At 37.1% G+C, this 27,853-nt stretch overlaps 2 protein-coding genes across 4 annotated transcripts in view; one reads left to right on the top strand and one right to left on the bottom strand.

The window, feature by feature from the left end:
- wdr27 (WD repeat domain 27) overlaps nt 1–10,099 on the bottom strand; it is a 110,609-nt gene extending 100,510 nt beyond the window's left edge. For 2 of the 3 annotated variants that reach the window (XM_073873433.1, XM_073873435.1), the window contains exons 1-14: nt 9,953–10,099; nt 9,550–9,708; nt 9,294–9,438; nt 8,807–8,931; nt 7,551–7,664; nt 7,414–7,465; nt 7,245–7,315; nt 6,956–7,082; nt 6,727–6,829; nt 5,668–5,756; nt 3,565–3,623; nt 3,085–3,203; nt 2,418–2,491; nt 242–326 (exon numbers count right to left, since the gene is read on the bottom strand). In XM_073873433.1, coding sequence (XP_073729534.1) covers nt 242–326; nt 2,418–2,491; nt 3,085–3,203; nt 3,565–3,623; nt 5,668–5,756; nt 6,727–6,829; nt 6,956–7,082; nt 7,245–7,315; nt 7,414–7,465; nt 7,551–7,664; nt 8,807–8,931; nt 9,294–9,438; nt 9,550–9,699 — 1,313 coding nt within the window. In that variant the 5' untranslated portion in view covers nt 9,700–9,708; nt 9,953–10,099. Of the gene's footprint in view, nt 1–241; nt 327–2,417; nt 2,492–3,084; nt 3,204–3,564; nt 3,624–5,667; nt 5,757–6,726; nt 6,830–6,955; nt 7,083–7,244; nt 7,316–7,413; nt 7,466–7,550; nt 7,665–8,806; nt 8,932–9,293; nt 9,439–9,549; nt 9,709–9,864 lie in introns of all 3 variants that reach the window. The other variant, XM_073873434.1, reaches the window with a different exon arrangement.
- Nucleotides 10,100–11,073: 974 nt separating this feature from the next.
- On the top strand, nt 11,074–27,564 carry memo1 (mediator of cell motility 1). Its single transcript, XM_055169884.2, has 9 exons — nt 11,074–11,433; nt 15,469–15,550; nt 15,622–15,690; nt 15,783–15,895; nt 16,714–16,825; nt 20,208–20,350; nt 20,810–20,886; nt 24,110–24,214; nt 25,868–27,564. The coding sequence occupies exons 1-9, from the start codon at nt 11,373–11,375 to the stop codon at nt 25,997–25,999; spliced, it is 894 nt and encodes a 297-aa protein (XP_055025859.1). The 5' UTR covers nt 11,074–11,372; the 3' UTR covers nt 26,000–27,564.
- The last annotated feature ends 289 nt before the right edge of the window (nt 27,565–27,853 follow it).

Genomic DNA, 27,853 nt, shown 5'->3' with positions numbered 1-27,853 from the left:
AATTCAGTACATGAATTTTTTGTCTTAACAAATTAATTTAACTAAAAAGTAACTTGCATTACTTTTTTGAAAAAGTAACTTAAATATTAATGTGTACATTTAAAAAGTAATGCGTTACTTTACTCGTTACTTCAGAAACGTAATAATAATAATTCCATCAATTTTCAAAGCCTGAAACCATCTAACATCTGTAAAACTGATGGCCCTCAAGTGCATTCTTCTGTGTGGTCTACTGACTTACTGAGGAGCTGTACTGTATCCTGATGATTTCACTTGCGTGTGAAAAACCAGTGCCTGATCCTTCACGTTCTTCTGACAGCTCACACCTTGAAGACAAAAAGCAAATAGGTTGAAGGCACAATTGAACTTGGCCTGTATACAGTCTGAACATTAACATCTGTACCGCACCACTATAAGAAATGCTGCTATGTTTTGAAATGAGTGCAACATATCAACGGTCTTGGTTTTTTCAGTATAATTTGCATTACATAGCTCTGAAATAACTGATTAATTGTGGCATTAAATACTTTTGTATAAAGACTGCTTAACTGTACAGTATATCTGGCTGTAGGCCTAGAAAACCCATTTCCTGCATATGCGTGTGCTAGTTTTATCTCTCTCTCTCTCTTATTGTCAATCACAGATTAACTATATTCTAAAAAGCTAAATAATAAAACTAAAAGACATCATATAGCTGCAGCTGGAAATCTTTGAAAATGTGTTACGATGTAGAGCAAAATATTTTTGTTTGAACTTAGTTCCATATTTAAGGGGTTACTTTGTTTCATTTGGAGACGCTTGAAACAAATGTAGAAGATTTAAAAAAATAAAACTGGGGCAACAGAACTATTATTCGAGCCAACCAATTATTGAACACAATCATTATTATAAGTACCATAATAATACGAAGGCAAATAAATCTCTCTGTACATCTGTTATAGTCAGAATCACTGTATTATACAAGAAAGTAGGACAAGAAATAAAATTTAAAAAGGTTTTTTTTGGCAAAGTCTGGTCAATATAAAAATTATATTTTCAGTCATAACTATTGCTGTTGTATCCTCAATGATAAAATTTAATATTGACACATGCACACACGCAGACAGACAGACAGAGATACAGTACATATACGCCCCAAAAATCGGTAGTGTACTTTTTACTTTATTCATTTATGCTATTGGTTAAAAGAAAAACACCACTGTTTTTCAATATTTTACTATGTTTTTACCTCAACTTAGATTAATTAATACATCTTTTTTCAATGCGTGCACTTTTATTCTTTGTACAGCGCTTCTTGAATGTGTTTGCATTTAGCCTAGTCCCATTCATTCCTATGGCTCCAAACAAAAGTTTTATTTTGTTCCACTATACTTACTTGTGTAACTACTCATATAACAGTCTTTAAAGCAACACTACGCAGATTTTTTACCTTTAAATAATGTCTCTAAAATTATTTCAGTGATAGAACAACTTTTAACTAGACAACTTGTACTGTTGCTGCAACCTGAGCAGCCTCCTAGCTGTTACAAGCACACTCTGAAAGTGGCGGTGGAGGGTAGAGCACACAGTCCCGCCCCTCCCCCTGCCTGCAGAAGAGTATCTGATACCAGGCACTGTTACGCTTTTCAACCACATGGGGGAGCTGTCATTTTTACATGGAAACTACATAGTGTTGCTTTAAATAGGGAAAACATGGAAGTGTTTGGTGGCTTCTAAATTCATCCCTGTTTGGAGCAATAGGAAGGTATGGGGCTAGGCTAAATGCTAACACATTCACGGGGCGCTGTACAAAGATTAAAAGTGCACACATTGAAAAAAGATAGGGATGTATTAATTTGTATAAGTTGAGGTAAGAACATAGTAAAATATTGAAAAACTGTGGTGTTTTCCTTTAACAATTATTTCTAGCTGAGGTGACATCACCAAAGTTGTTTCAGAAGTTTTTACATTGTCTTTATAATAGTTCATTATGAAGACAAAGACAATGTTCATTTCTTTGGAATAACATGCTCAGAAAAATCAAGAGCAAGAATGAATGAATATGACTTAAACATTATTTTTGTGAAAACCTGCGGTTTTGTCTGTTTCTGCTGTAGTTTTCAATACGCTGTGTCAGGGTTTGGACCTTAGACATGGCATCAGACCAGTTTATAAAGAATGCCATATTTCCTTGCATGGTTTCCTTCCCATGTATTCTAAAAATATTCTAAATGGATCCACATTTTTCTTAGCCCAACTTCTTTACAAAAGAAACAAACCATTTGCCAGGCAGATAAACAACTAGGACAATAATGAATTATTACCATGTGGGGGTATCAATGACACAAAAAATCTGGTTATTCTAAAAGTGGTGATTTATTTATTTGGCAGCAAAATGGGTGTATGTAAGTTTGTGTGTGGATTTTGTGAACTCCAACCTGTTTTTCCCTGAGGTTTTGGGCCTTGTTTCGTCTGCTCAGCATTTAGAGGAGATGCAGGCATCAGAGGGGAGCTGAAAATGATGAATATAAAGGAAAACATTTTGGCAGAAAAGATTGTGAGGGGGAAAACAACCTAAACACTGTTCCATTACTAGACATGCTATAATAGAGCAATGTTCCATCGTGGCAGCTGAGCAACATTTACTTTACTTGTATACTTTAATTTGTCTACCGGTGCTTATTCTATAGCTTAAAAACCTAAATCGAACACTGGGAAACATATTCTTGACAGGTACTTAAAGAGATAGTTCACTCAAAAATGAAAAATCTGTCATTTACTCACCCTCATGTTGTTACAAACCTGTATAAATTTCTTTGTTCTGTTAAACAAAAAGGAAAATATTTTGAAGTTTGTAACCAAACCGTTCGTGGACCCCATTTACTTCCATAGTTTGGTTACAAAAATTTCTCAAATTCTTCCTTTGTGTTCATCAAAACAAAGATATATATATACAGGCTTGTAACAACATGAAGGTGAGTAAATGATGACAAAATTTTCATTTTTGGGTGAACTATCTTTAAACGGTCCCTGACATTTATCAATGACTCCTTTAAAAGCACCATGTGATCTGGTAACCAGAAGCTTTTATATGAGTTTTGATACCTGGGAACCACTGAAAGTTGCTCTTCCACCAGACTGAAGCAGAGCTCATCTAGTCCAGCACTATTAACCTCCAACAGGACAACTGAAGGCTCAAATAGAGAGGTCACCATACAAAACATCTGCAGAGAGACACATACTGTATTGTAATACATACTTGTGTCTCACACCGAGCAATTTTTTTTCCAAAATGCAGCCAGACTTTGTAAAAGCTTTACATCCCAAATAACTCTATTTTAAATCATAAAATGCAAATTACAATTTTTTAAAAAACTAAAGGTGCATAGGGATGAATAATTAAAAAGAGCGAATATAGTAGGACATCCAATAAAGTTATTGTTACTAAGGCCTGAACAATGATTATTTTATATTAATAAAAACATAATACATCCATTAACATACTGTGATATTACAGAACAGATTATCTATTAAAGAGACAGGACATAGAATACCATGTAGGACCGACACCAGGCATGCACTTACATTGTCACCATGTCCATGGGAGATGGCCCACGACCCTGCCATTGAGATACTCAGGTCACCTGTTGGGAAAATGAAGGCATTAGTTTACACATCACCTTTGGCAGCAAATGCATCTTCAACCTTTGTTCCTATAACCTGAAGACACTAATGTGTTTGATTTCAGATAAAACTAAATGCAGAAATGTCTCCAGCAGAAGAACCAAGGACACCATGCATAAAGGTTTCAACAGGTATATATGAAGCCAGGATTGTAACTTAGTCTTTCAAATGTGAATTTGCTGGATGAACTCGTTCTACATTAGCTGGTACTAAAAGTAAAAAAAATCCTACAAATTTGGAGGCAATGCATTTGTTATCATTCAGAGACTCAGACATTAGTGTTGATGTACTGTTTTAAGGAAGACAATTGTGATAAAATAAAATAATGCTGGGATTCTAGGTTGCTAGAATCAAACATACTGTACACATTTGACTTTACTAAAAAGCCTTTTCCCGGAGGCTGAAATTTGGATATGTTTCCCTCAGGCTCTCTCAAGTTTCATGATGGTCCAGGGATATTTCTACATTTCACTGAGACCCTCAACCCTACCTATGCTTATTTAGACCCCTACAGTGCTGTTGCTTTGACCTTCCCAGTATGTTAAAAACTAAAACTTCAACTGTTTATGTCAGAGCAGCTCACTCACACTGTCAAAAGTTTCGACTGAAAATCATTGACTTATGTGAATGAATGAACAAAATCTATGCATAAAATTAAGCAGTTTTTACCTTCATGTCCCAGTGTTGCATTTTAAATTGTTTAAGTTATGAATGTTACTAAGAAAAAAATCCTGCATGTCAGATACTTGGAAGATTGTAAAACTTCCAAGTGTCAGTCATCTTCAAATATGTGCTGCAATTTTCTCTGCACTTGGTGTCTGGGGGTTAAAGCAGCGATGTAGTACCGGTCTCGAGATTTCTGCTTTCTCTGACTTGTTCCTTCAAAGACTCGGTCTCGGACCACAGTGAGAGGAGAAGGACTTATTATTTCAGACCGAGTCCTCGAGACCAACGCATTTTTTAATAATAAAATGCAATGTTGACGGGCATTATTTGAAAATGACATCCCATGGTGCAATGCAAAGATACTGCCATCAGAGCCGTTTATTTATCTCTAGAAAGAGAAGATGCAGAAGATGATGCATGTGGTAGGGATTTTTTTTAATGATAGTAAAAGCATAGTCCATATTAAGACATTAAGACTGCTCCTCTAAACAATTCCCAATCTAGCTTAGTCTGTAGGCCTAACTATTTATTATTAACTGGGGTGATATTAAATCATGAATATTAAAACTGACATGTTTTTATAGTCTTGGTCTCGACTCTGTCTCGACTCCTAAAGGACTCGGTCTCGACTCGGACTTGACTCTATTTGAAAACCAACAGACTCGGTCTCGACCCTTCAAAGACTCGGTCTTGACTCTGACTCGTCCCCATCACTAGGTTAAAGAGCAACTATCGTCTGATTCATGATTTTAAATTTCCTTTCGCGTGTAAGTGTGCATTAGTACATGTTAACGATATGCAAAAGGTACAAACCCAAACGATGACACAAGTTATCATTTCCAACGTAAATCTCTTTTCTTGCACTACAACAAACACACAGATTGTAGGCAACAGTTTACTTCCTGGGCTTTTTGATGTAGACAAGACTGACATTATCATAATTCCTCCCGCTTTGACTCACAGCCTGTAAGTTAACTCCTGTCAGCATTGCATTGTGAGTGAATCTTTCAAACATTGTAAGGAGCGTCACATTTCCGGCTGATGTCAAAGGGTATTCAGGCCAATCACAATGTACAGATTAGCTGGCCAACCCGGGACACTTTTCAGATCGAGGAGTTTTGTACAAAATCAATGTGTTTGAGGAAGGCAGGATATCTGGAGTTACAAAAATATACGGTATGTGGAAAATAATGTGTTTTTTGAACCATAAACCACGCAAACACATTGTATTATACAAAAATACACAAAATAACTTTGTTTTTTAGCAATAAAATAGGTGCACTTTAAGTGAATACTTTTGCTTTTCTTTGAGAATAATTCATGGAAGCACACAGAAACCTTTGAATGGAAGAGTAATGAGGAGCTCTGACGTATCCAGGTCAAGCATATACAGCCCATCAGAACTTCCAATCCATACATAACTTCCTCTATGGAAAAAATACAAAGATGGATTACAAAAAGACACTATTCACATCTAATGCATTGTTCATAAAGTTCGATTAGGGGCTACTCTTTAAATTCACAGCCACAATACCACAAAGTCTCAATTGAGCACATTTATAGTGTACACACTTATTTTGCCATTGGAGTAGCAGTGGCAGAATCCATGGTTTGAGATTGAATTAAGCTTTTGTACTTTTTGCAGAAGTGTACTAAAAGCTTTAAAACCTGCTCCAAGATTTGATTTAAGTCTGTACTGAAACCTTGCTTATTGCCGTGCAAATCACAGCAGCAGAGGTCAAAAGTCACCTCTCTCCTGTCCAATAAAATACAGTCATTGAATCACTGGGTAAATGTGAAACATTCATACAAATTTACTAAAGATAAGTATGATGGGAAGCTTAAGTTTGTAAAATGGCAAAAGGATGAAGCTAAAAATAATAAACAGAGCAGGAGGTTTAGTTGAAAGCGGTCGGCTTTCATGTTTCCGAAAACAGTCATTAGTGACTTCAATCTTGTCTCTCCCTACAAAGATTTTAAAGGTCTGGAAAAATTCCCCCTTCAGTTTTTCCAACATATGATATCCCAAATTCCAGCAGCTAGAATGCATAATTTATAATCATTATCTCCCATGTCATGTGAAAGCTTTCAGGTTGTGTCCACACGAGGAGTCAAAAGCATACGTTGTATTCTCCCCATGCAAAAACACAGGGTCTGAATGCATGAAACAACCCATAAGTCCTCTTAGCAACCATCCGCCTATTCTGTAATTGCTGTTTTGACAGCCTGAGACTATTATTTGGGGTAAAATTACCCTTAAATTGGATGTATATTGCCATGACCATGGTTCAGTTAGATCAGGTGTACTATATCGATGCCACAGCTTTGTGATTCATTACAACAGCGCTACTACATGTATACAATCATAAGTGTATTGTTATTGATCAAAAACAATACCTCTGCTGTATGCTAGCGTGGCCACACATTGGTCTCTGAGCCCAGATTCTCAGAACTGGCTTTACTGTCTCCACTGTTCCTCTCACATCATTTTGAGTTATACCTAGAAAAGTGCACAGTTGTGGATTAACAGTATCCTTCTCACATAAAGCAGATGTATCGGTTTTCACAGACACATAAAAACAGTAGTCAACACAGTCTGAATTACGGCTTGTGGACTTTTTCTAACCGTATGTTCCATTTGGAACTGCGTTGATATTTCTGAGGTTTTTCTGATGCTTCTGTTCGAGTTTTTGAAGGTCCAGTTTTGTCGCCAAGCGACATTTGTGATCCACAGGGAGAGTGTAACACCAAAGCTTCAACCAGAGATTGACAAAAAGATACATAACCAATGATACAGGGTGCATGGATTTTACAAGAGAGGATGGTGTGTGTGTTCAATGCAAGTATGTAAAGTTTAGTTTTGTCTAAAAGAAGAAAAGCCACTGGAATGTCCCATATGTGTGTGTGTGACTCACCTGTCCATCACCAGACCCTGCGATGAGCTGTCTGTTTTGCTCCATGAAGAACAGACTAAGCAGTGGAGATGCTGGGAAACATAAAGTTCAGCACATTTTCTTTACATTTATATGAGCTATTAGGGCAAAGCGGCTTAATTTCTATTGAAAACATTTTTGGTACACTGACCTGATAGTACTGCAGACTGAAAGAGCATTTCGCTCTTCATTACATCCCATACCTGTAAAAAATGCATAGGGACTGACATGCAATCGTGGTTTATTTTGAATCTTATTTTCTGGTTAGTCCTCTGTTTTAATCTGTACCTTAAATGTTCGGTCTTTTGAGACTGAGATGAGAAGATTTAAGTCCCATGGACAGAACTCTGAGGCGGTCACAGGACCAAGATGAGCCTTCAACACAGCGAGCACCTCCTCTCTCTACAGAAAACATATACAGTGGTGTAAAAAAAACAAATAATGAAAAAAACCTCATTTGAATATCGAAAAAAAAACTAGTATAAAAAAAAATCTCAAATTCCCAAATCATGCTGGGATGAAATGAGGCATATATTAATCCAGCTTAAGTGCATTATGCCATTATAGCTAGCAAGTTAAATACATCAGACGTATTAAAAAAATGTATGTTACAAAATTATTTTGAATATATAATTTGTAATTTACAAAGCAAAAAAAAGCTAAACAAAAGTTTTTCTACTGGTGGTGCCTGACTTTTGAACAACACTGTACACTCACCTAAAGGATTATTAGGAACACCATACTAATACTGTGTTTGACCCCCTTTCACCTTCAGAACTGCCTCAATTCTACTTGGCATTAATTCAACAAGGTGCTGAAAGCATTCTTTAGAAATGTTGGCCCATATTGATAGGATAGCATCTTGCATGGAGATTTGTGGAATGCACATCCAGGGCACGAAGCTCCCATTCCACCACATCCCAAAGATGCTCTATTGGATTGAGATCTGGTGACTGTGGGGGCCATTTTAGTACAGTGAACTCGTTGTCATGTTCAAGAAACCAATTTGAAATGTTTCGAGCTTTGTGACATGGTGCATTATCCTGCTGGAAGTAGCCATCAGAGAATGGGTACATGGTGCCATAAAGGGATGGACATGGTCAGAAACAATGCTCAGGTAGGCTGTGGCATTTAAACAATGCCCAATTGGCACTAAGGGACCTAAAGTGTGCAAAGAAAACATCCCCCACACCATTACAAAATTGGATTAATGAGAAATTGAACAGGTGTTCCTAATAATCCTTTAGGTGAGTGTATATGTTATAGACTAAAATGTGTCATGGTTATTTCTCTCTAATACATAGACATAGGCTTATGAGATGCTTATTAATACATTTCTATACTACTTTATTGCTAGCTGCATGCAAGTATTTCAATCGTACCTCTGATCTTTATAAGCTATCAATCACAGTCTGGACAATGGAATGTACTGTATGCAAGCTTTGTGAAGTGTTTCATCTGGAGATCGGTTAAATAAAGGTAGTTTATTTTTGTCCATTTGCTCTGCTTTACAATACACTGTACAAAATTGTGCTTTGTCATACCTCTACATTCAAAACAAACACTTTAGAGCCCGAACATGCTGCTATTTTTGTAGTCTGTGGACACAGGGACAAATGCCCAACTCTTCCTAGCAATGTGCCAACCACTCTGCCTGAGGCAATTGCACCTAAACACAAAGGTCAACAAAAATCATTAAAGACATTTTTGTCTCCCACCATCTTTTATTTCTCATATGTACCTGAGTGACCATGTCTATGAAATCCAGGATAAGGTTTTATAATCTAATTATGAGATTAGGAGCATCAATGTTTGATTTCACTCAATGATTACTCTCAAATTTAAATTTTTGACAATCAACGTTCTTATTCAGAAAGATATTTAAGTTATATTTTCACTTTCACAGAATTATTTTACACTATGTGGGATGATTTTTATGTATAAAACAGTAAATCATTAAAAAATTACTTGGATTTTCACAGGCAGGGTCACATATTTCACATTGATTATGACTTTATAGTTGCCTTTTACCCTCTCTGACTTGTCTGTAGCATTGATCAAGGTCCCAGAGAATCACATAATCTTCTGAAGCACTACAGAGAATGAGACGATCTTTCATCGTTCCAAACACCATAGCAGATACTTCACCATAGTGACCAGTGAGTTCCAAGGGATGCTACAGGAAACATCAAAACAACCAGCTTTTATATGAATGATAATTGAATCATGAAAGGATAACATTGTAGGTCAAAGTCAGAAATGGACATGTGTGTGCATCACAAATCACCTTCAGGTTGTTGGTGGTGTAGACCCTTACATTCTTGTCCAGCCATGGTACAGCACAATGAGAAGAGCAGCAGGCCAGCTGCACGTGGGACAGTGACTTGTTGCAAATTACAGTGAACCGCTCAACAAAACATTGCACATCAGACTGCATCACTTATACCTGTAAGCACATAAAATAGCTTTTGATACTTTGACATTGGAGAGTCGTGTATTTAGGCTAGCAGAAAAGTATAGGAGAAAACACTTGCTTAGGAAAGACATCTAAACAGACCCAGTAAATGACGTCAGACATAGGTTTATTTTGTTTATTACTCACCTGAATCTAATAGTAGGCAGCTTTGGGATTATTAAAGGCAATCGTATAATTTTCTGATTAATGAAGGGAAAAAATGAATGAAGTTTACCTATTTGAGTCTTTTAGTTGTTGGATTGTGGCCGAGCAGTCGCGTCTCTGTTTCTATAGAAACAGGATAGTTCTGGGATGGAAAGCCGGAAGGGACAATTCATTAAACTTGTTCAACTTCATGCGGCGCCGCAAGAACCGACAGGCGGGTGACATCAAAGCACCGCGAGAACGATTCGCGAAATCATACGAAGTCAAATTTCGTCTCGTTCTCGCGGTACTCTGACGTCATCCACCTGTCAGTCGAACAACGTGTATGAAAAGGGTTTGCGAGTTTGTCTTTACAAATTTCATAGGACATTGGAAGAAATTGAATGCTGACATAATACAGAATTGCGTTGTTTTAATTAAATTGTGTTAGGGCAGATGGTATAAATGTTTATAGTAACAATTCAATATTACAAAGAATTACAATAACTTCCTTGCTTCTCCACTTGACTGACTGGTTTTAGTAGGATATACGTAGGCTACCTTGCATTAGATTTATTGCCTCTGGTTTATTCTTAGCTTCAAAAATCTACACCAGCTTGAAAATGCACAGTGAAATAACTTAATATTTTATGTAACACTGCCCTCTAGTGATAAACGGCAGTCGATATCCGTTTTCTTAGCACCCTCAAATAAAGTCGAGTTTAACATATTTTAACCATATTACGAAACAAGGGTTGTTTCCTGATGTACAAACAGTGGAAAATATAATGAAATATATTTATAGGATTTGCTGGTGCTCCTGTTTTGACCAGCAAACGCTTATCATTTTATATTATCCCGTTTCCCGAGCATTAAAACGCATTTATTTCTTTGAAAAATATTCTTTACAAGACTTTTAATAAATTAATTCGGGACAAAACTATTGTTGTTTTTAAACCACATAAACTGTTACTTTGGTATAGTTTTATAAACGCGCACGCTTAGTGTTTTTACAAACAGTTTACTCTGAACTCACGCCTACACCTATTTTCCACCAATGAGTCTCGGCTAAACACGGTGAAATATCCAATAAGCAAAGCATAATTTACATCTGTCGTCTTAGAACACGCCTCTTATATTCCTCCACCAATCAGCCTTTCACTTGATTCAATCAATCAGTTCTCTCCGCCCAGTTTGTCTGACGGAACGGAAGCCGAGAGAGGCCAAACCAACCCATCCGGATAACAGAGACAAACTTGGCTGTGAGCAGATGAACTGGACGGATCTTTGTTCTTTACAGTCACACTATCAATCTCTTTATATCTGTGCGATTCTTCATTTATATGCGTTAAATCTATATAAAATTTACATAAAATACTAGTTTCCACAGTTTGCGGCTTCAGCACAAGCTTTTACTTTTTTTGTGCTAGCATATTTTCCACTGTTTTAGTTCATTCTTCTCCCCACCGACGAGGTTTCATTGGACCAAGATAGGCGGCGCAGGCACCAAGATGTCGAACCGGATGGTGTGCAGAGAAGCGAGCCACGCCGGCAGCTGGTACACGGCTTCAGGTAGTGCCAGCGACCCAACAGCCGCCCGGGCCTGAGGTCCGGCTTTAGCTCACACCAATGTTTGTGTGTCTGTCTGTGTATGTGTGTGCTTGTGAGTGGCTGTGCCTTAAAACCTAGTGAGCTGCCTACATAGACAGCATTTTTGGGCACCACAAGCGCATTCCTCACGTTTGGAATGCGTCAGTGATTGGCCAGGATTGATGCCTACTAGTTAGGCATCTCGCATGGTTTTGAGACGCAGCCTGTGAGATCAGCTGGGGGGTTTTAAATAGCTATGCTTTAAAGATCATAGTGCGTTTTTATTCATACATGCGTTTTCTAACCTGTTACCCCGATTTAGAAAAAACAGTTTGATGTACTTTGCACACTAAACAAAACCCAACTTCATTCTGTTACAAAATCACTTTGTTTTGTTTAAAGATCATTTCAGCTTGCCAGTGGCTGTACTTTTGTAAGCACAACCGGAACGATATAATGTCATTTAGTCGCTTTAAATGATTATTTTATGCACTAGTTTATCATGTCATATGTGGATTATAGTAAAGATTAGGAATGATTTTTTATGTTTATCTTGTTAACTAATACCACACTTAAATTCAACGATCCGTGAAGTTGATTTAATTTGACAAGGCTGCACTTTTTCTTTTGCATTTTGTGGTTGTCGTATTTGTGTAAATCCTTTGTGTATATCAGCAGCTAAGAACAAAACCAGGCCAACAGTTAGCCGGTTAGCACACAGTCGATGTGTATGATTCAATCTCTATATACACACCAGTTACACAAGGAACAACACGGATTAATATACCATCCACACAAACCTTTCCCTGCTTTAGTATACTCGATGAGTAAATCCAGGCAGATAAACTCTCATTTTCGCAGGATGTACCCTGCTAACGGCTAATGCTATTTTATAAAGTTCATATGACTCTGGTGTTCATGACAGCTGTGTTTTCATAAAGAATAAAACCATGCTTTTCATGTATATTTAAGTTAATCCATATTTATTTTTCATCTGTCATCATTTCAATGGGCAGTTCAATTCCAGTATATTCAGTGAGCCCTGTCAGCATATACGAGTCTGTAGAGGGCCTGTGATGTTTTTTTTCCCTCATGCAGTAACAAAGGATGCATGACAAAAGGTTTCAGCAGCATAAACACATTGAATTCCACCGTCACACCTGTACACACTGTACAGAGATCAGTCTGCTGGCATCATGTTGTACTTGATGCTTTACATGCAGCAAGCTGACATCATCATTAATGTTTATGTTTTCTAGGATGGTCTACTTTCAAATAATAATGCATGGTGTCATCTATTGAAAAACAAGCAGAAACAGCCTTATCAGTCAATAATGAATGATATCGGTTAGCAAAAATGTTTGTGAATTGAGAAAAAAATTCATTGTGTTTTATTTCTGCACATGAATTAAAGGTGCAGTGTGTAATTTTTAGAAGGATCTCTTGACAGAAATGCAAAATAATATACAAAACTAAATTATCAGGGGTGTATAAAGACCTTTCATAATGAACTGTTATGTGTTTATTTGCCTTAGAATGAGACGTTTTATCTACATACACGTAGGGTCCTCTTACATGGAAGCTGCCATTTTGTGCAGCCATGTTTCTACAGAAGCCCTTAACAGACAAACTTTTTTACTAAGTTGTCTCTAACAATGACATGTTTGTCCGGTGGCGGGTGCCATAGCTTCTCTATGTGTTTCAAAAGCAAGAGGTGAGCAGTGGACTGAGCCTTTGGTTGCAAGTCACAACCTCACCACTAGATTACACACTGCACCTTTAACTTTTATCTAATGTATATGTGACCCTTTATTTGAAAACCCAACTAAACCAAACATTCTGGTAAGATATAACATTTATATCTTTAATTTTGACTTCGTAAGGCCATAAGACCTGGTGTCACATTTTTTGTTGTTTGCACCATAATACTTAATTCTGTGTAACTGGAACATGTTGTACACAAACGTGGACAATTACACTGCTTCATGTTCAAAAAAAAATATTTGTTTATTATATTTATTGGTTCTTCCTAACCCCAAATAGCTGGAAGAAATCTAAAATGCAAGCCAAACCAATGCTCGTATCTTCTGAGGTTAAAGTGAATGCAGTGAGCATGCTTTAAACGGACCATGGCACAAGACTTTTTTAAGATGTCAAACAAATCTTTGGTGTCCCCAGAGCACACACGTGAAGTTTTAGCTCAAAATAACATATAAATAATTAATTATAGCAAAATTACCACTTTGTAGGTGTGTGCAAAAATGTGTAGGTTTGGATGTGTCCTTTAAAATGCAAATAAGCGGATGAAGTGCAAACACTGATCACAATGATGGTGGTTTGTTGCAATTGAAACTCAATTGTGCTGTCAATTATTTTCTCTCTCTCTCTTTCTCTCTGCACTAAATGGCAGTGCTGTGATTGGATAGTGCAGATTAAGGGGCGGTATTATTATAATAAGAGCTCCTTATGACATCATAAGGAGAGCTAAATTTCAACGACCTATTTTTCATGTGCTTTTAGAGAATGGTTTACCAAAACTAAGTTACTGGGTTGATCTTTCACATTTTCTAGGTTGATAGAAGCACTGGGGACCCAATAATAGCACTTAAACATGGACAAAGTCAGATTTTCATGCCATGGCCCCTTTAAAGTCGCCATGAAACAGGTGTTGCGATTGCCTTATTTTTCTCGTGTTGACGTATATCCAGGTGAAACCAGCTTCTGAAAGGAAATAAGGCAGGGGAGGATTTGAATTTGTCCATCGAGATCTGATTGAATTGTTTGAAGTTGGGTCGTGTTGCTAATCACAGCGGTCTTCTCCCAGACCCCGCCCACCTGCCATATCATATGACCGGAAGTAAAGAAAGACCATTTTTAGGAGGGGAGGACATTACTTAAACAAACACGCCCCTACCTCAGTAGAATCTGGACCTTCTTTTGATAGACCCGCCCCACACATACGCAACCCAGGCAACGATGTTGGTTAGTAGACACGCACCTTTACCGCTGATATGATACAATTGTGTTTTGGTAGTCGGCCCGACTATTGAAGCGTTTCTCAAAAATCATGCACCCCGCCTTTAAAGATTATGAGGGCACATACATTTTAAAAAAAATAATGAAGTTCACAGATACATATTTTTATGGCGACTTTAAAAACACGTACACTAAAAACATAAATTTTCATTAAATACAGCTGTCAGCAAGTCAATTGAAATTCATTCAGATGCTCCTTTGCTGACTTTTACATGAATTGACTTAAAGTCACAAATCACACTTTAGTATGTAGGAAGATTTATTACGTTTATAGATTTGAGTACTAATGACCAAAACGAATTGGTTTTAGTCTTGGCATGTTTTTCCACGAAATCATCCGAGGTTGTCCTCAGAAGTGTTATCACTTTTTGTCAGACTCTGATAAGAATGTCATTACAACTGAGACAATGATTCTGGCTGAGGCTGAAATGTTGCTGGAGTCAACACAATGTTCAGAGCCGTATATTGAGTCATTATTTGTTTGGTTATATTGACAACACTGGTGAGAAAGTTCCAATTACAGCATCATTTAGACACAAAACAGTTAAGGATAGAGATGAGAACATCAGGTTAAAAAATTACTAAAATGACTGATCAGTCTTGATAAACTTGTCAACAACGTTAATTTTAAGCATGTATATATTTTGCATAAAGTCTTAGGGCACTGGTTCTCCAACTTTTCGGTGTGTATTTCTGTCAAAAAAAACTCCTAAATTCTACACACTGCACCTTTAATAAATGTATGTATTTTATGAAAGCCCCCCGGCACCATCTCGTGGCCCCCGTCTTAAGAATCACTGTTTTAGGTCCATCATGTTTTTTTACATTGTGACATTTCAATGCTTAGCACGTTTCACTTTCCCAAGTTTTATTAGTCAAATATGTTATTATACTGTTGTAAGGTTTCAAAACGGTAACATGATGGCTGTTACATCTTTCACAACCATTTCTGATATCATTTTTCTCTATCTTTCCATTTAGGATCCCAGCTTAACGCACAACTTGAGAGCTGGTTATCTCAAGCACAATCTACAGCGGGTCCTGCCAGAGCCATAATAGCACCGTATGTGGAAAAAAACTAAACGAATACAACATTTTACTTGTATTATTGTTCTAAAATTGCTATCTTTGCAGGCACGCCGGCTACACTTACTGCGGCGCGTGTGCCGCTCACGCCTACAAGCAGGTGGACCCGTCCATCACGTAAGTGTTCGTCTTTTCATCAAAGCTAAAGTAGACGTAATAATAAATTTGCCATGGGGAGAGAGGTAATCTCAGCCTGCTCTCTCCCGCAGTCGCAGAGTGTTCATTCTCGGCCCCTCTCACCATGTGCCGCTATCTCGATGTGCCCTCTCTCCGGCCGAGGTCTACAGAACGCCACTCTATGATCTGAGGATCGATCAGAAGGGTGAAGAATCTCATTTCCTTCATGACCTGCCTGCTTTAGGGGAAAATTTAACAGATTGAAAGGCAATACAGATTGAAACATGTTCATCCTGATGTTTCTCTGGCTCATTTGCTCTCAAACCGAGCCTTGCAGAAGAGATTTCTGTGCCCATTTGCCACTCAACAGTGAATGTATATCCCTTACAAAAGTTTAGCAGTTCATTTAGGGAATTGATTACCATTAGCAAAACCATGGTTTTACCATAGTAACCATAGTTTAACGATATTTTTTTGTAGCAAACCATGGTTATTCTGTAGTGACCATGTTTTTTGGGTTTTAACTGTTGTAAAATCATTTCAACATTTCAAATCCATCATTTGATTTTTAAAGATTTATTATAAAACTGGTTATTTTTTCCACAAAATGCATAATGCAAAATGCAAAATTATCACTTTTTCTTTATTCCAAAAATCATTAGGATATTAAGAAAAGATCATGTTCCATAAAGATTTTTCCTACTGTAAATATATCAACTTAATATTGTCCAAATTAAGATATCCTAACAAACCATACATCAATGGAAAGCTAATTTATTCAGCTTTTAGATAAAGTATACATGCATATATTTCAAAAATTGACCATGTGAGTGGTTTTGTGGTCCAGGGTCACAAATGTGCAGTGTAGAAACTGGAGAAGAATAATCTTGATTTAATGTTATTCATACAAACAAGGTTTTACATCATTATCATGGATTGCCCGCTCTCCTTTATGCAAAGTAAGATTTAAATGCACAAGATGAATTCTATCTTTTCCTCTCTGCTTTACTTTCTCTCTGCCAGTTTATGCTGATCTGTGGAAAACAGGCATGTTTGAAAAGATGAGTCTGCAGACAGATGAAGATGAACACAGCATTGAGATGCACCTGCCTTATACAGCTAAAGCCATGGAGAGGTAACAATCACACATAAGCTTCATTCCCAAACCTAGTGAGAATGTTTTGCTCCCTACTGACTACAAAGGCAGCTGCCCAAGGCATCATCCTAATTGACTTGGTCCTCATAGATGACTGATTTGGAACACCATATGTAGAACGCCACTAAAGGAGCAACATGCCATGCATAAAAATACTTATACCATGGGTCTGTTGAATACTTTATTCTGATTGGTTGAAAAAATTGTCACGGGTATGCATTATTTTTTGATAGATGCACACCTGACCTGTCAAATGTCTTAAAATAACCACCACAGCTATGTCTTAGCGATGTCTGTGCACCCGTGGTATAAGCAGAATAATTGCCTCCGGTCCTTTGAATGATTTATTAAAGGAATAGTCTACTCATTTTCAATATTAAAATATGTTATTACCTTAACTAAGAATTGTTGATACATCCCTCTATCATCTGTGTGCGTGCACGTAAGAGATAAAGTTAGAAGTGACCAAACACATCAACGTTTTTCCTATTTAAGACGAGTAGTTATACGAGCAAGTTTGGTGGTACAAAATAAAACGTAGCGCTTTTCTAAGCGGATTTAAAAGAGGAACTATATTTTATGGCGTAATAGCACTTTTGGGAGTACTTCAACTCGCCTGAAAAGTCCGCTCCCCTTCTCCCTCTCATAATGGGAGAGGGAGGGTGCTACTGCGCCGAGTCGAAGTACTGCCAAAAGTGCTATTACGCCATAAAATGTAGCTCCTCTTTTAAATCTGCTTAGAAAAGTGCTACGTTTTATTTTGTACCACCAAACTTGCTCGTATAACTACTCGTCTTAAATAGGAAAAACGTTGATGTGTTTGGTCACTTCTAACTTTGTCTCTAAATGGTACCATTGAATGAATGGGGCTAAGCTAAATGCTATCGAAGCGTCGCAGCGCGCTCCAGGGCTTACGTGCGCGCACACAGATGATGGAGGGATGTATCAACAATTCTTAGTTAAGGTAATAACATATTTTAATAATGAAAATGAGTAGACTATTCCTTTAAAAATTATGCGCCCCGCAGTGTAACGGCACTCCGCTTTGCATCGAACCGCATTACGACCTTTGGGTGTGCATTAGGGATGCTCCGATCGATCGGCCGATAATGCTTGCTATGCTTCTCAATGAATTACGGCGAAATGCCGCTACATCCAAAAGCCAGGGGGCGCCTTCGTGCAGAAACTCAAAATGCGCTGTAGACGAAGAACAATACACACGCAGCTATGATGACACGCAGCTCCAGGAAATGTCTTAAGGATATATTTATATTGCTGTTCTTCAAACCTTTTCAGGTATTTTCATGATAATAAAGAATATGTTTAATAATTATGTTTGACGAGTGTTGCTTTTTCAAATGCATGTTATAAACGACTCAAACTAACAGTGATTTAGATCAATAAGGACTTAATGATCAAAAGCCGTAGTACATGAAATAGCTGTAATAAGATCGGCTGTCCGATTCAGAATAGTGATCGGCCACGTATTTTAAGTGGAGATCGGCATTGATTGAAGCATCCCTAGTGTGCATTATTTTCAAATAATTCGCTTTTTTTAAAACAGATTAACTTAGAATTCCTGTCTTTAGAATGTAAGAGCTAATTTGAAAGATGGAATTGTCAAGTTGCTTTCCTGACACAGTGTCCTGACACTGCCTTATAATAGGCAACTTACTAGGTTTTGTAATAGAACAATTAAACAAATTCACCTAGGCAGTCAATACATCAACTTTCTTGAAAGCCGAGACTTATTACTAAACAATTGAAAACCACTCTTACCGTGGGTTCACACCAGCCGCGTTTGAGACGTTTACCGCGTCTAGTTTGCCGCTTGAACATTTTGAGTTTCTCGCTTCATTCACGCGTGAAATTGTAGTCATTGAGACATTCACACGGAAATTTGGGTCTTGGGAGGGCCTTCCATAGGCTTCTGCGACTCTGCTCGCTTCCTGTAATCACGTCACTTCTAGAGCAAGCTCCTGATTGGTTAACGCGGCGTGTTTTCCCGCCAAAGTTCACATTTTTCAACTCGGGTGTTTCCCGCGGCAACGCTCAATTCACGTGAACTAGACGTTCGAATGAGGCAGAATCGCATCTACCGCGCCGTTCTAACTGTGGGTTACACCAGATGCGAGTTCAACGATTTGCGCGAGGAGATTACATACAAAGTCAATGCAAAGACGCGATCAGACGCGTCCTGGCGTGGGGCGATGCGAATGACGCAATATGGGCGGCGCGTTTGTCGCAAAAACGCGCTATTCGCCTTAAACGCTGCTTCGCTCAAGTTGAAAATATTAAACTCGAGCGAAAAATTAGCATGACACGAAGTTTAATCCCGCGAGTAACGCGATGCCCCGCGTTTGGTGTGTACATAGCATAAATGCCTCATTCGTGCCGTGAGACCTCCAGACGCGTGTCAACGTGTATTTACATTGACTAAACATTGAAATAACTTGGCTTGATGCCTCTACCGCGGCTGGTGTGTACGCAGCATTATTTATCAGATGCTTTTATCTGAAACCAGAATAGAATAGAAAATAGCGCAATAGATTTTTAGCCATTTGGCACTCTGTTGCCCCTTCCTGATTTGTATACATGACAGGCTACCTACTGAAGTATCTCCTTATAACATTTGCATTTCATTGTGTTGGATGGAATTTCTCCAGGGAATAAATGTACGGTAAACGAAAAGGGAGAGAATCATCGATCAAAGTTTTGCCTCATCTCAATGCAGATTCCCAAAGCAGCATTATTGACCCACAGTCCACTTTTATTTCCCATTCATCTCTGCCAGATGCACTCATTATGATGTCAGGATCTAGTAGTGCATTGACTATAATTATTGGGCTGTGATGGATGCTCTGTTTTTTTAGTTATCATGCACATTCCACCAATATCTTGTATTATTATATTCAAACTTTCCTATACCCGCATACTTTAAACTTAACCTGTTTAATTTGATATTTAGTCTTGCAAGCAGGTCAAACAGTAAGCAAATATTTTTAGCATTTATTATTCGTATTCCTTTATACTCGCACACCTCATCTCTGCGTAAGTGTTCATGCAGCTGGTAAAGCATGTCCAAGTCATGGGTTCAATTCCCAGGGGATAGATAAATTGATTAAACGAATAGGCCTTGAATCCACTGTTAGTTCTGCCAAATGTATAAAGGTGACTTCAAATCCCAACAAAGCTATAAATTAGATAAGTGTTTATGCGAAATGGACGTGAATTCAGGATGTTTCTGATGATTTTGGCATGACCTTTCAATGCACACTGATAAGTAAGAGTCAGTGATACGTCAAATCTTCCCGTGGGACAAGGCAAGTGATTGTGCTGTCTTCCTTTTTTCATTTTTTAGCCATAAAGATGAGTTTAGCATCGTGCCTGTGCTGGTAGGGGCTCTGAGCGAATCTAAAGAACAGGAATACGGGAAGCTTCTAAGCAAATACCTGGCCGACCCTTCCAATCTCTTCATCATCTCCTCTGACTTCTGCCATTGGGGTTTGTGTCAGCTCACACACTTTGGGAAAACGTTTTGAGAATATTGTAATTAATATAATTAGCAGTTAGACTTGTAAATAAGCTTTAAAGAGCTTAAATAGGATTATTTTAAATCTTTTAATCTGAAGGTGAATACTTGAAATTACCTTTGTAAACCAAAATATAATTGTGCATTCATTTCATCATAAGAAAACACATTTTTAAATAAAAAAATGACCTAAACACATAAAAATCATATAATGCAACATATTTATTTAATTTTTGATTTATTTGGAATGCTTTTGGTCTTAGCATAATTGTCAAAAGACTATAATTCTTCAACATTTGCAAGTACTGAGAGTTTGTTGGGGTTTACAAAACATGACACGCACAATCCCTAGTCTGGTTTTATTTATTCGTGTTGAAATTGTTGTGTTGGTATATTCTGTATTTTTGTCAAAATCTGTTGCTTCTCCGCAGGACAACGTTTCCGTTACACCTACTATGACGAAAGTCAAGGAGAGATCTACAGATCCATCGAGCACCTTGACAGAATGGTAAACCGGTTTCTCTGCCCTTTTTCCTCATAACTTACCTAATGTCTGACATATGAGGTTTACATGCAAGCGACCCATTATGGTTTTGGATTCACAATCTGGTGCCACTTGCTTGTTGCTAATCCATTCAGCGGTTATAGAAAAAAAAGGTGAGGAATTTTTCTCCCAAACTAAAAAGTCATTGTTATGGTTACTTTGACGTCGCAGCCTGTGATTCAAAGACTGACTTTAATACTTTCCACACAAGTAAGTCTAGCCATTAACAGATGTTCATAGCAATCCAACCTCAGTAAAGGCTTACCAAGTGGGAAAAGTACTTTTGCTTCTGTAAGGTCATTTGAACCTCCGGACAAGAATCGCTTTTGATCTACAGCTAGGAAACTGGGAAATATTTATTGTGTGTTACTGAAAATATTGTGTGCTTTTGAAAGCATTTCTGTTTGATTGTGTCACAGTGTCGTGTTGTACAGCTAAACCAGATGTTTTGTATTGCATTACATGATTTTGTTAAAATTTTAGCATTATTAATGTCAATAATTAGATTATACAAGGAGTACAATTAACAGTGAGGTTGTATTAGTTAATGCATTAGCTAACATGAACTTGGGCTGGGCAGTATAAAGAGATTTGGTAATATATCTGTATTTTTCTCATTGGTATGAGACAATACTGTCTATATCGGTGTCCCACACAATCATAAACTTACATTAAGTCCGACATTAGCTTTCCGACCAGCTAGCATTGTGCAGCTGTATTTATAACAAGGAGGATAACCCTGTCATTAAATTTAGTTTTTATTATACACTGTTTAACAATGGTGATTGTGACGACTCGCATGAGGCTGTGAATTGCATGTAAACATTTATTACACTTTGTAGATATTTATTGTATATCGCCATTCTTCCCAAAATTACAAAGATATGAATTTTGGTCAAAATCGCCCAAGCCTAACTTGAACCAAAAAATTTTAGGTTTTCAACATTTATCAATCTTTTGTTAATTTTATTTAATACCAATGCAGTTGTTCATTTTAGTTTATTGTGCATTAAAGGAATATTCCATTTTCTTAAAAGAAAAATCCAGATAATTTACTCACCACCATGTCATCCAAAATGTTGATCTCTTTCTTTGTTCAGTCGAGAAGAAATTATGTTTTTTGAGGAAAACATTGCAGGATTTTTCTCATTTTAATGGACTTTAATAGACACCAACAATTAACACTTAACTCAACACATAACAATTTTTTTCAACGGAGTTTCAAAGGACTACAAACAATCCCAAACGAGGCATAAGGGTCTTATCTAGCAAAACGATTGTCATTTTTGACAAGAAAAATAACAAATATACACTTTTAAAGCACAACTTCTCGTCTAGATCTGGTCGTGATGCACCAGCTGACCCCACGCAATACGTCATGATGTCAAGAGGTCACAGAAGACGACCGCGAAACTCCGCCCCAGTGTTTACAAGTGTGTTGAAAGAGGACCGTTCCTACGTTGTTGTATGTCTACTGATACTAATTAATGTCTTTTTGTCAGTTTATTGTTTAAAATGGTCCGCAAATGTGCGTTTTATATAGGTAACACGTGGCCTCCCTACGTCACTACGCATTTACGTTAGGTCGCGCTGGACCGGACCTAGACGAAAAGTTGTGGTTTAAATGCATATGTTTTATTTTTCTTGTCAAAAATGACAATCGTTTCGCTAGATAAGACCCTTATGCCTCGTTTGTGATTGTTTATGGGATTGTGTATATCCTTTGAAACTCAGTTGAAAAAAACTGTTACGTGTTGAGTTAAGTGTTAATTGTTGGTGTCTATTAAAGTCCCTTAAAATGAGAAAAATCCTGCAATGTTTTCCTCAAAAAACATAATTTCTTCTCGACTGAACAAAGAAAGACATCAACATTTTGGATGACATGGTGGTGAGTAAATTATCTGGATTTTTCTTTCAAGAAAATTGTTCTTACCTCAACTTGGATGAATTAATACATATGTCTTTTTTCAATGTGGCACTTTTGGTCTTTGAACAGGGTTTCTTGAGTGTGTTGGCATTTGGCCTAGCCCCATTTATTCCTATGGCTCCAAACAAAAGTTTTATTTTGTGCCACCAACTACTCATGTAACAGTCTTTAAATGGGGAAAACATGGAAGTGTTTGGTGGCTTCTAAATTCATCCCTGTTTGGAGCCATATGAATGAATGGGGCTGACTGGATGCTAGCATATTCAGGAGGGGCTGTGCAAAGATTGAAAGTGCACGCATTGGAATAAGATAGGTATGTATTCATTCGTCTGGGTTGAGGTGGGAACATAGTGGGATGTTGAAAAACGGTGGTGTTTTCCTTTAAAAATGAGCTAATAAAATATTTCAAATCAATATTTAATGGTCCTTACTTTACTTATATGTTAAATAGCCGTGTAATAAGAGGGATAAAGTACAAGCAGACAGTTTTTACTTAAAGGCGGGGTGCATGATCTCTGAAAGCCAATGTTGATTGGAATTTGAATTTGAATTTGAAATCACCTAAACAAACACGCCCCTACCCTAATAGAATCTGAATCTTCTTTTGATAGACCCGCCCCACACATACGCAACCCAGGCAACGATGTTGGTTAGTAGACACGCCCATTAATGCTGATTGCCTACAAGTGTGTTTTGGTACTCGGACTGACTCCCTTTACCAAAGTGTTTTTTTCAAAAATCATGCACCCCGCCTTTAAAGGGATAGTTCACTTAAACATGAAAATTCTGTCATCATTTACTTACTCTCGTGTTGTTACAAACCCGTAAAAATTTATTTTTTTCTGATATACACAAAGGAAGATATTGTGTGGAATGTTTGTAACCGGGCCATTCGTGGACCCCATTGGCTTCCATAGTAGGTAAAAAGAATACAGTGGAGGTAGATGGGGTCCACGAACGGTTTGGTTTCACAATCTTCATTTGTGTTCATCAGAACAAATTTTGTGCGGGTTTGTAACAACATGAGAGTGGGTGGATGATGAAAGAATTTTCATTTTGGGGTGAATTATCCCTTTAACAGTTACAACTTTTGATAAAAATGATGATTAATAAATGATGAAATTAACATGAACTAAGAATATTAACTTTTGTTAATTCATTTGTTCACAATTCATATTAGCTACAACCTTGTTAACAAATACAACCTTATTGTAAAGTGTGGATGTTCGTGAAATAAATGTCTGAATTTCTATTTTTTAGGGAATGGGAATTATAGAACAGTTGGACCCCATGTCCTTTAGCAATTATTTGAAGAAATATCATAATACTATTTGTGGTCGCCATCCCATCGGCGTTCTTCTAAATGTAAGTACTTGAATGAGTCATATGAATGGTTTTGTATTTTTAGATAAATCCCCCTGCATCAAAGGGATAGTTCACCCAAAAATGAAAATTCTGTCATCATTTTCTCATCCTCATTTTGTTCTAAACCAGTATGCATTTATTTTCTCTGATGAACACAAAAGACGATATTTTGGGTCAATGACTTGACATTAATTATTTTGTGTCCTTATGGTTCAATTAAGTGTGAAAGGGTTAAGATTTTAAAATAAATTTGCAGATTACTGTTGTCACTGACCCAGGAAGCACACAGCTGACTGAAACCAATGACTTTCATAGTAGGAAAAACAAATACGATGGATTACAATCGGTACCATCAACTGTTTGCTTACCATCATTTATCAAAGTATCTTCTTTATCATTTATCACAATACTTCCATAATATTTGTTTTCCTACTATGGAAGTCAATGGTTACAATCATCTGTGTGTAAAATATTTTCTTTTGTGTTATAGGTCATTGACAAAAACGGTTTGGCAAAATGAGAAATTCTAATTTTTAAAAGCATGCATCAGGTTTATTTCAATGCACATAGTGTATTTATGTTAATTGTATGCAATAAAAAATTACATTTGCACCATTTTTTTTTTGCACCAAAGTTATGTCAAGTGGTGTAACCGCCAGTTGTGCCAAAGAATGAGAAATATTTTATCCACCTTGATGGCTTGTAAGCCTAATCATAAAAAAAATATATATATATATATATTAAAATGTTATTTTAATAATTATTTCTTAATATAAATTTGAATGCATTTTTGTAATATTTGTCCTGATATATGATGAAAACAGCTCTGTTATATAAATAATTCTTTACAAATGATGTAAAAATGTATGTAAAAAATCATATTACACTAAACTAGATTATTTATGAACATATTTATATTTTCATTAAAAAAATACTAGTTACACCAATTGACACAGACCGGTTACACCACATGGACATTTTTGCAGTTATCCCCCAAATATTCTTTCAAAATAAAATAAAACCAGAAATTTTAGACTTGGTCCTCAAAAAAGAGAATGTATGCTAATTTATTTTGAAATTTGAACCCTTTTACTTTTAATTGAACCATACGGATGCAAATTAATTGACGTTACGTCATTGATCATTAATATAATATAAGGATAATGGTAGTAATGTCGTGTAATGTCATTTTGTCAGTCTTTTTTAATGCCAATTTTTTTACTTATCGGTTTACTGTTCCTTTAAGATTATTGTTTCTGTAACTTGCTTGGTAGAGTGTTGCGTTAGCAATGCAAAGGTCATGGGTTTGATTCCCAGGAAACACACATACTGATAAAATATGAAGAGTTTGGTTCCAAAACGCAATAAATACATTTCGACAAATTTCGGTAAAAACGTGTTTTTTGTACCAAGAAAGTGACAAGATAAAAACCACTATTTTCTGTTACAAATTTTCACATAGAATCTTTGGGTTATGTAAGCAATAAGGTACGAGAGGCTGTGCTGTATCGTGAATAAGTAACGGCTGAAGGGCGTTGTTAGGCACGACGCATATACAGTATACCTTGAATACACTGTAAGATTATGATTGTCAATCTAAGCGCATCTCATCCAACTGTGACTCTTCCCATGATTCTCTTTCCTTCAAAACAGGCTGTGGCAGAACTGAAAAAGAACGGTATAGATATGAACTTCTCTTTCCTAAACTATGCGCAGTCGAGCCAGTGCCGAAACTGGTCGGACAGCTCGGTGAGCTATGCTGCTGGAGCTCTTGTCGTTCATTGAGGTGAATTCTCCCAGGAAGAGCAGAGCCTCCCAGAAGACCCCGGAATACTGGCCAACCTCTCACCCACCTACCGAGTTCCCAATCATAGATCTTTCTCCATCTGCTCTTACTCCCTGCCTCTTTTATAGGGCATACGAAGCTGGGCTCCTCATACATATCCTGGGTCCAGATGTTAGATTCCAACCTTCTTTACCCCCCTGCCAGCCAGTACCCTATGTTTTTCATGTAAGGCAACTTGGATGATGCTATAGATTAAAGTGCAGTCACAGCCTTGGATGTTGCAAGGTAGTTTTTGTTTTGTTGGGGCGGGGTCTTAATGAGGCATCGGTGAGACGTTAATGTAATTTAAAAGTGAGACGTTATGATTCACCTCGAGTTTAAATAAAGTTTTGACTCTTTGCAAGTCTGCTTATAATCTACACATCTTGTCTAACGATATTGTAACAAGAATAAATGAATTAATGTTCATATACACCCTGAGAAGTATAGTGATAGCTATTGCATTATTCCTTTAGATACTTACTGTTGTAGTTTTTAACAAAGGGCTACACAATACCCACTAACCCTCCACTGTACCAGATATACCAAAAAAAAAAAAAGAATTTGTTTAGCTAATCTTTCATTGTATTCAACTTTCTATATTTAGTTCAGTTTTATTCTTTAACATTTCATTTTATTGTGCTTTTTTGACATATAATCACAAACTATGTTGTACTGTATTGAAGCAAGTACAAGTTTGATTTAATACTAGTTCATATGGACACAATGCCCTCTTCCAGACTGCCTCAAAGGGGAATGCTGAAATCCCAGCCCTGCTTTGTAACACATAATAGGGAATATTCTTAAATTCTTCACCTTCCCTTTGTAGTAAGCATCCATCCCTTTAGTTAATGATGCACATCCATATTGAGAAACCACCAGATGTGTTTTCAGTCTCTCCCTCTCATGGCTCCGGCATGTTGTCTAGCTTTCCTCTCATCCGAAGAGCACAATGTGGCGGGATTTCTTCGGTACCCTGAAAAGTAAACCATCAGTGAACAGCAGAAGGAAAACAGCAATGCACCTGTTCTTCTCCTCAACAAGATTCTCAAACAGAAAACAGACAAAGCATGTCATACCATGCAGATGTGCCTTGGGTCAGTGTTAAATGTTTTTATTTATCGGTCCCGTGCTTTCCACCCCCCATCTACCCAGAGTCTAGAAAAGCTTGATTTACTCCATCTTTATCTACATCCGATCGGTTTTCACTGTTAATGTAGAAAGTAGGGAGATTCATTAGATTCGTCAGTTCTTACTGATATAGTTCACATCCTGAATCGTTTCAAATGTATTTGTTAGTGCCGTATGTTATTATTTTAACTCGCATTGTTATTATTGCATAGAAAATAACAGTTCACATGTTGTCAAACCTATGTCAGAATTAATTCAAGCGCTCCTTAGCGGAGTCATTTTTGAATCTCAGGTTACATCGAAGCATTACTGAATTCTCGCCAGATTATGACAAAAAAAGAGTCATGGCCGATGTTGCAAAGAGAAAAATAAAGTGTGACGATAAAAGTTACAATGATCTTGTGTTTTCTTTTTATGATACTTATGGTTTATGTAACATGTTTATGAGAAGTGTTGTTATGGATGCCAGATCTGGCCAAGATGGTCACAGTACGAGTCAGTCTGGTTTTCTTATGTGCTGCTGTCCAGACTTTTTAAGTCTCTAGTGTTTAAATGAATCCAGGACTTTATTAGGACATTTAAGTCGTTTTTTACAAACAAATCTTATAAAAAACATTACTGGTGTGCATCCTGAGACAAAACAATGGCACTGATATATGTTAAGATGTGTCAGTAGGTGTTTT

The sequence above is a fragment of the Misgurnus anguillicaudatus genome, chromosome 11 (genome assembly GCF_027580225.2).
Source record: "Misgurnus anguillicaudatus chromosome 11, ASM2758022v2, whole genome shotgun sequence".
NCBI lineage: Eukaryota > Metazoa > Chordata > Actinopteri > Cypriniformes > Cobitidae > Misgurnus > Misgurnus anguillicaudatus.
Note: the sequence above shows the minus strand (reverse complement) of the source record. Positions and strands in the feature narration are given on the sequence as shown.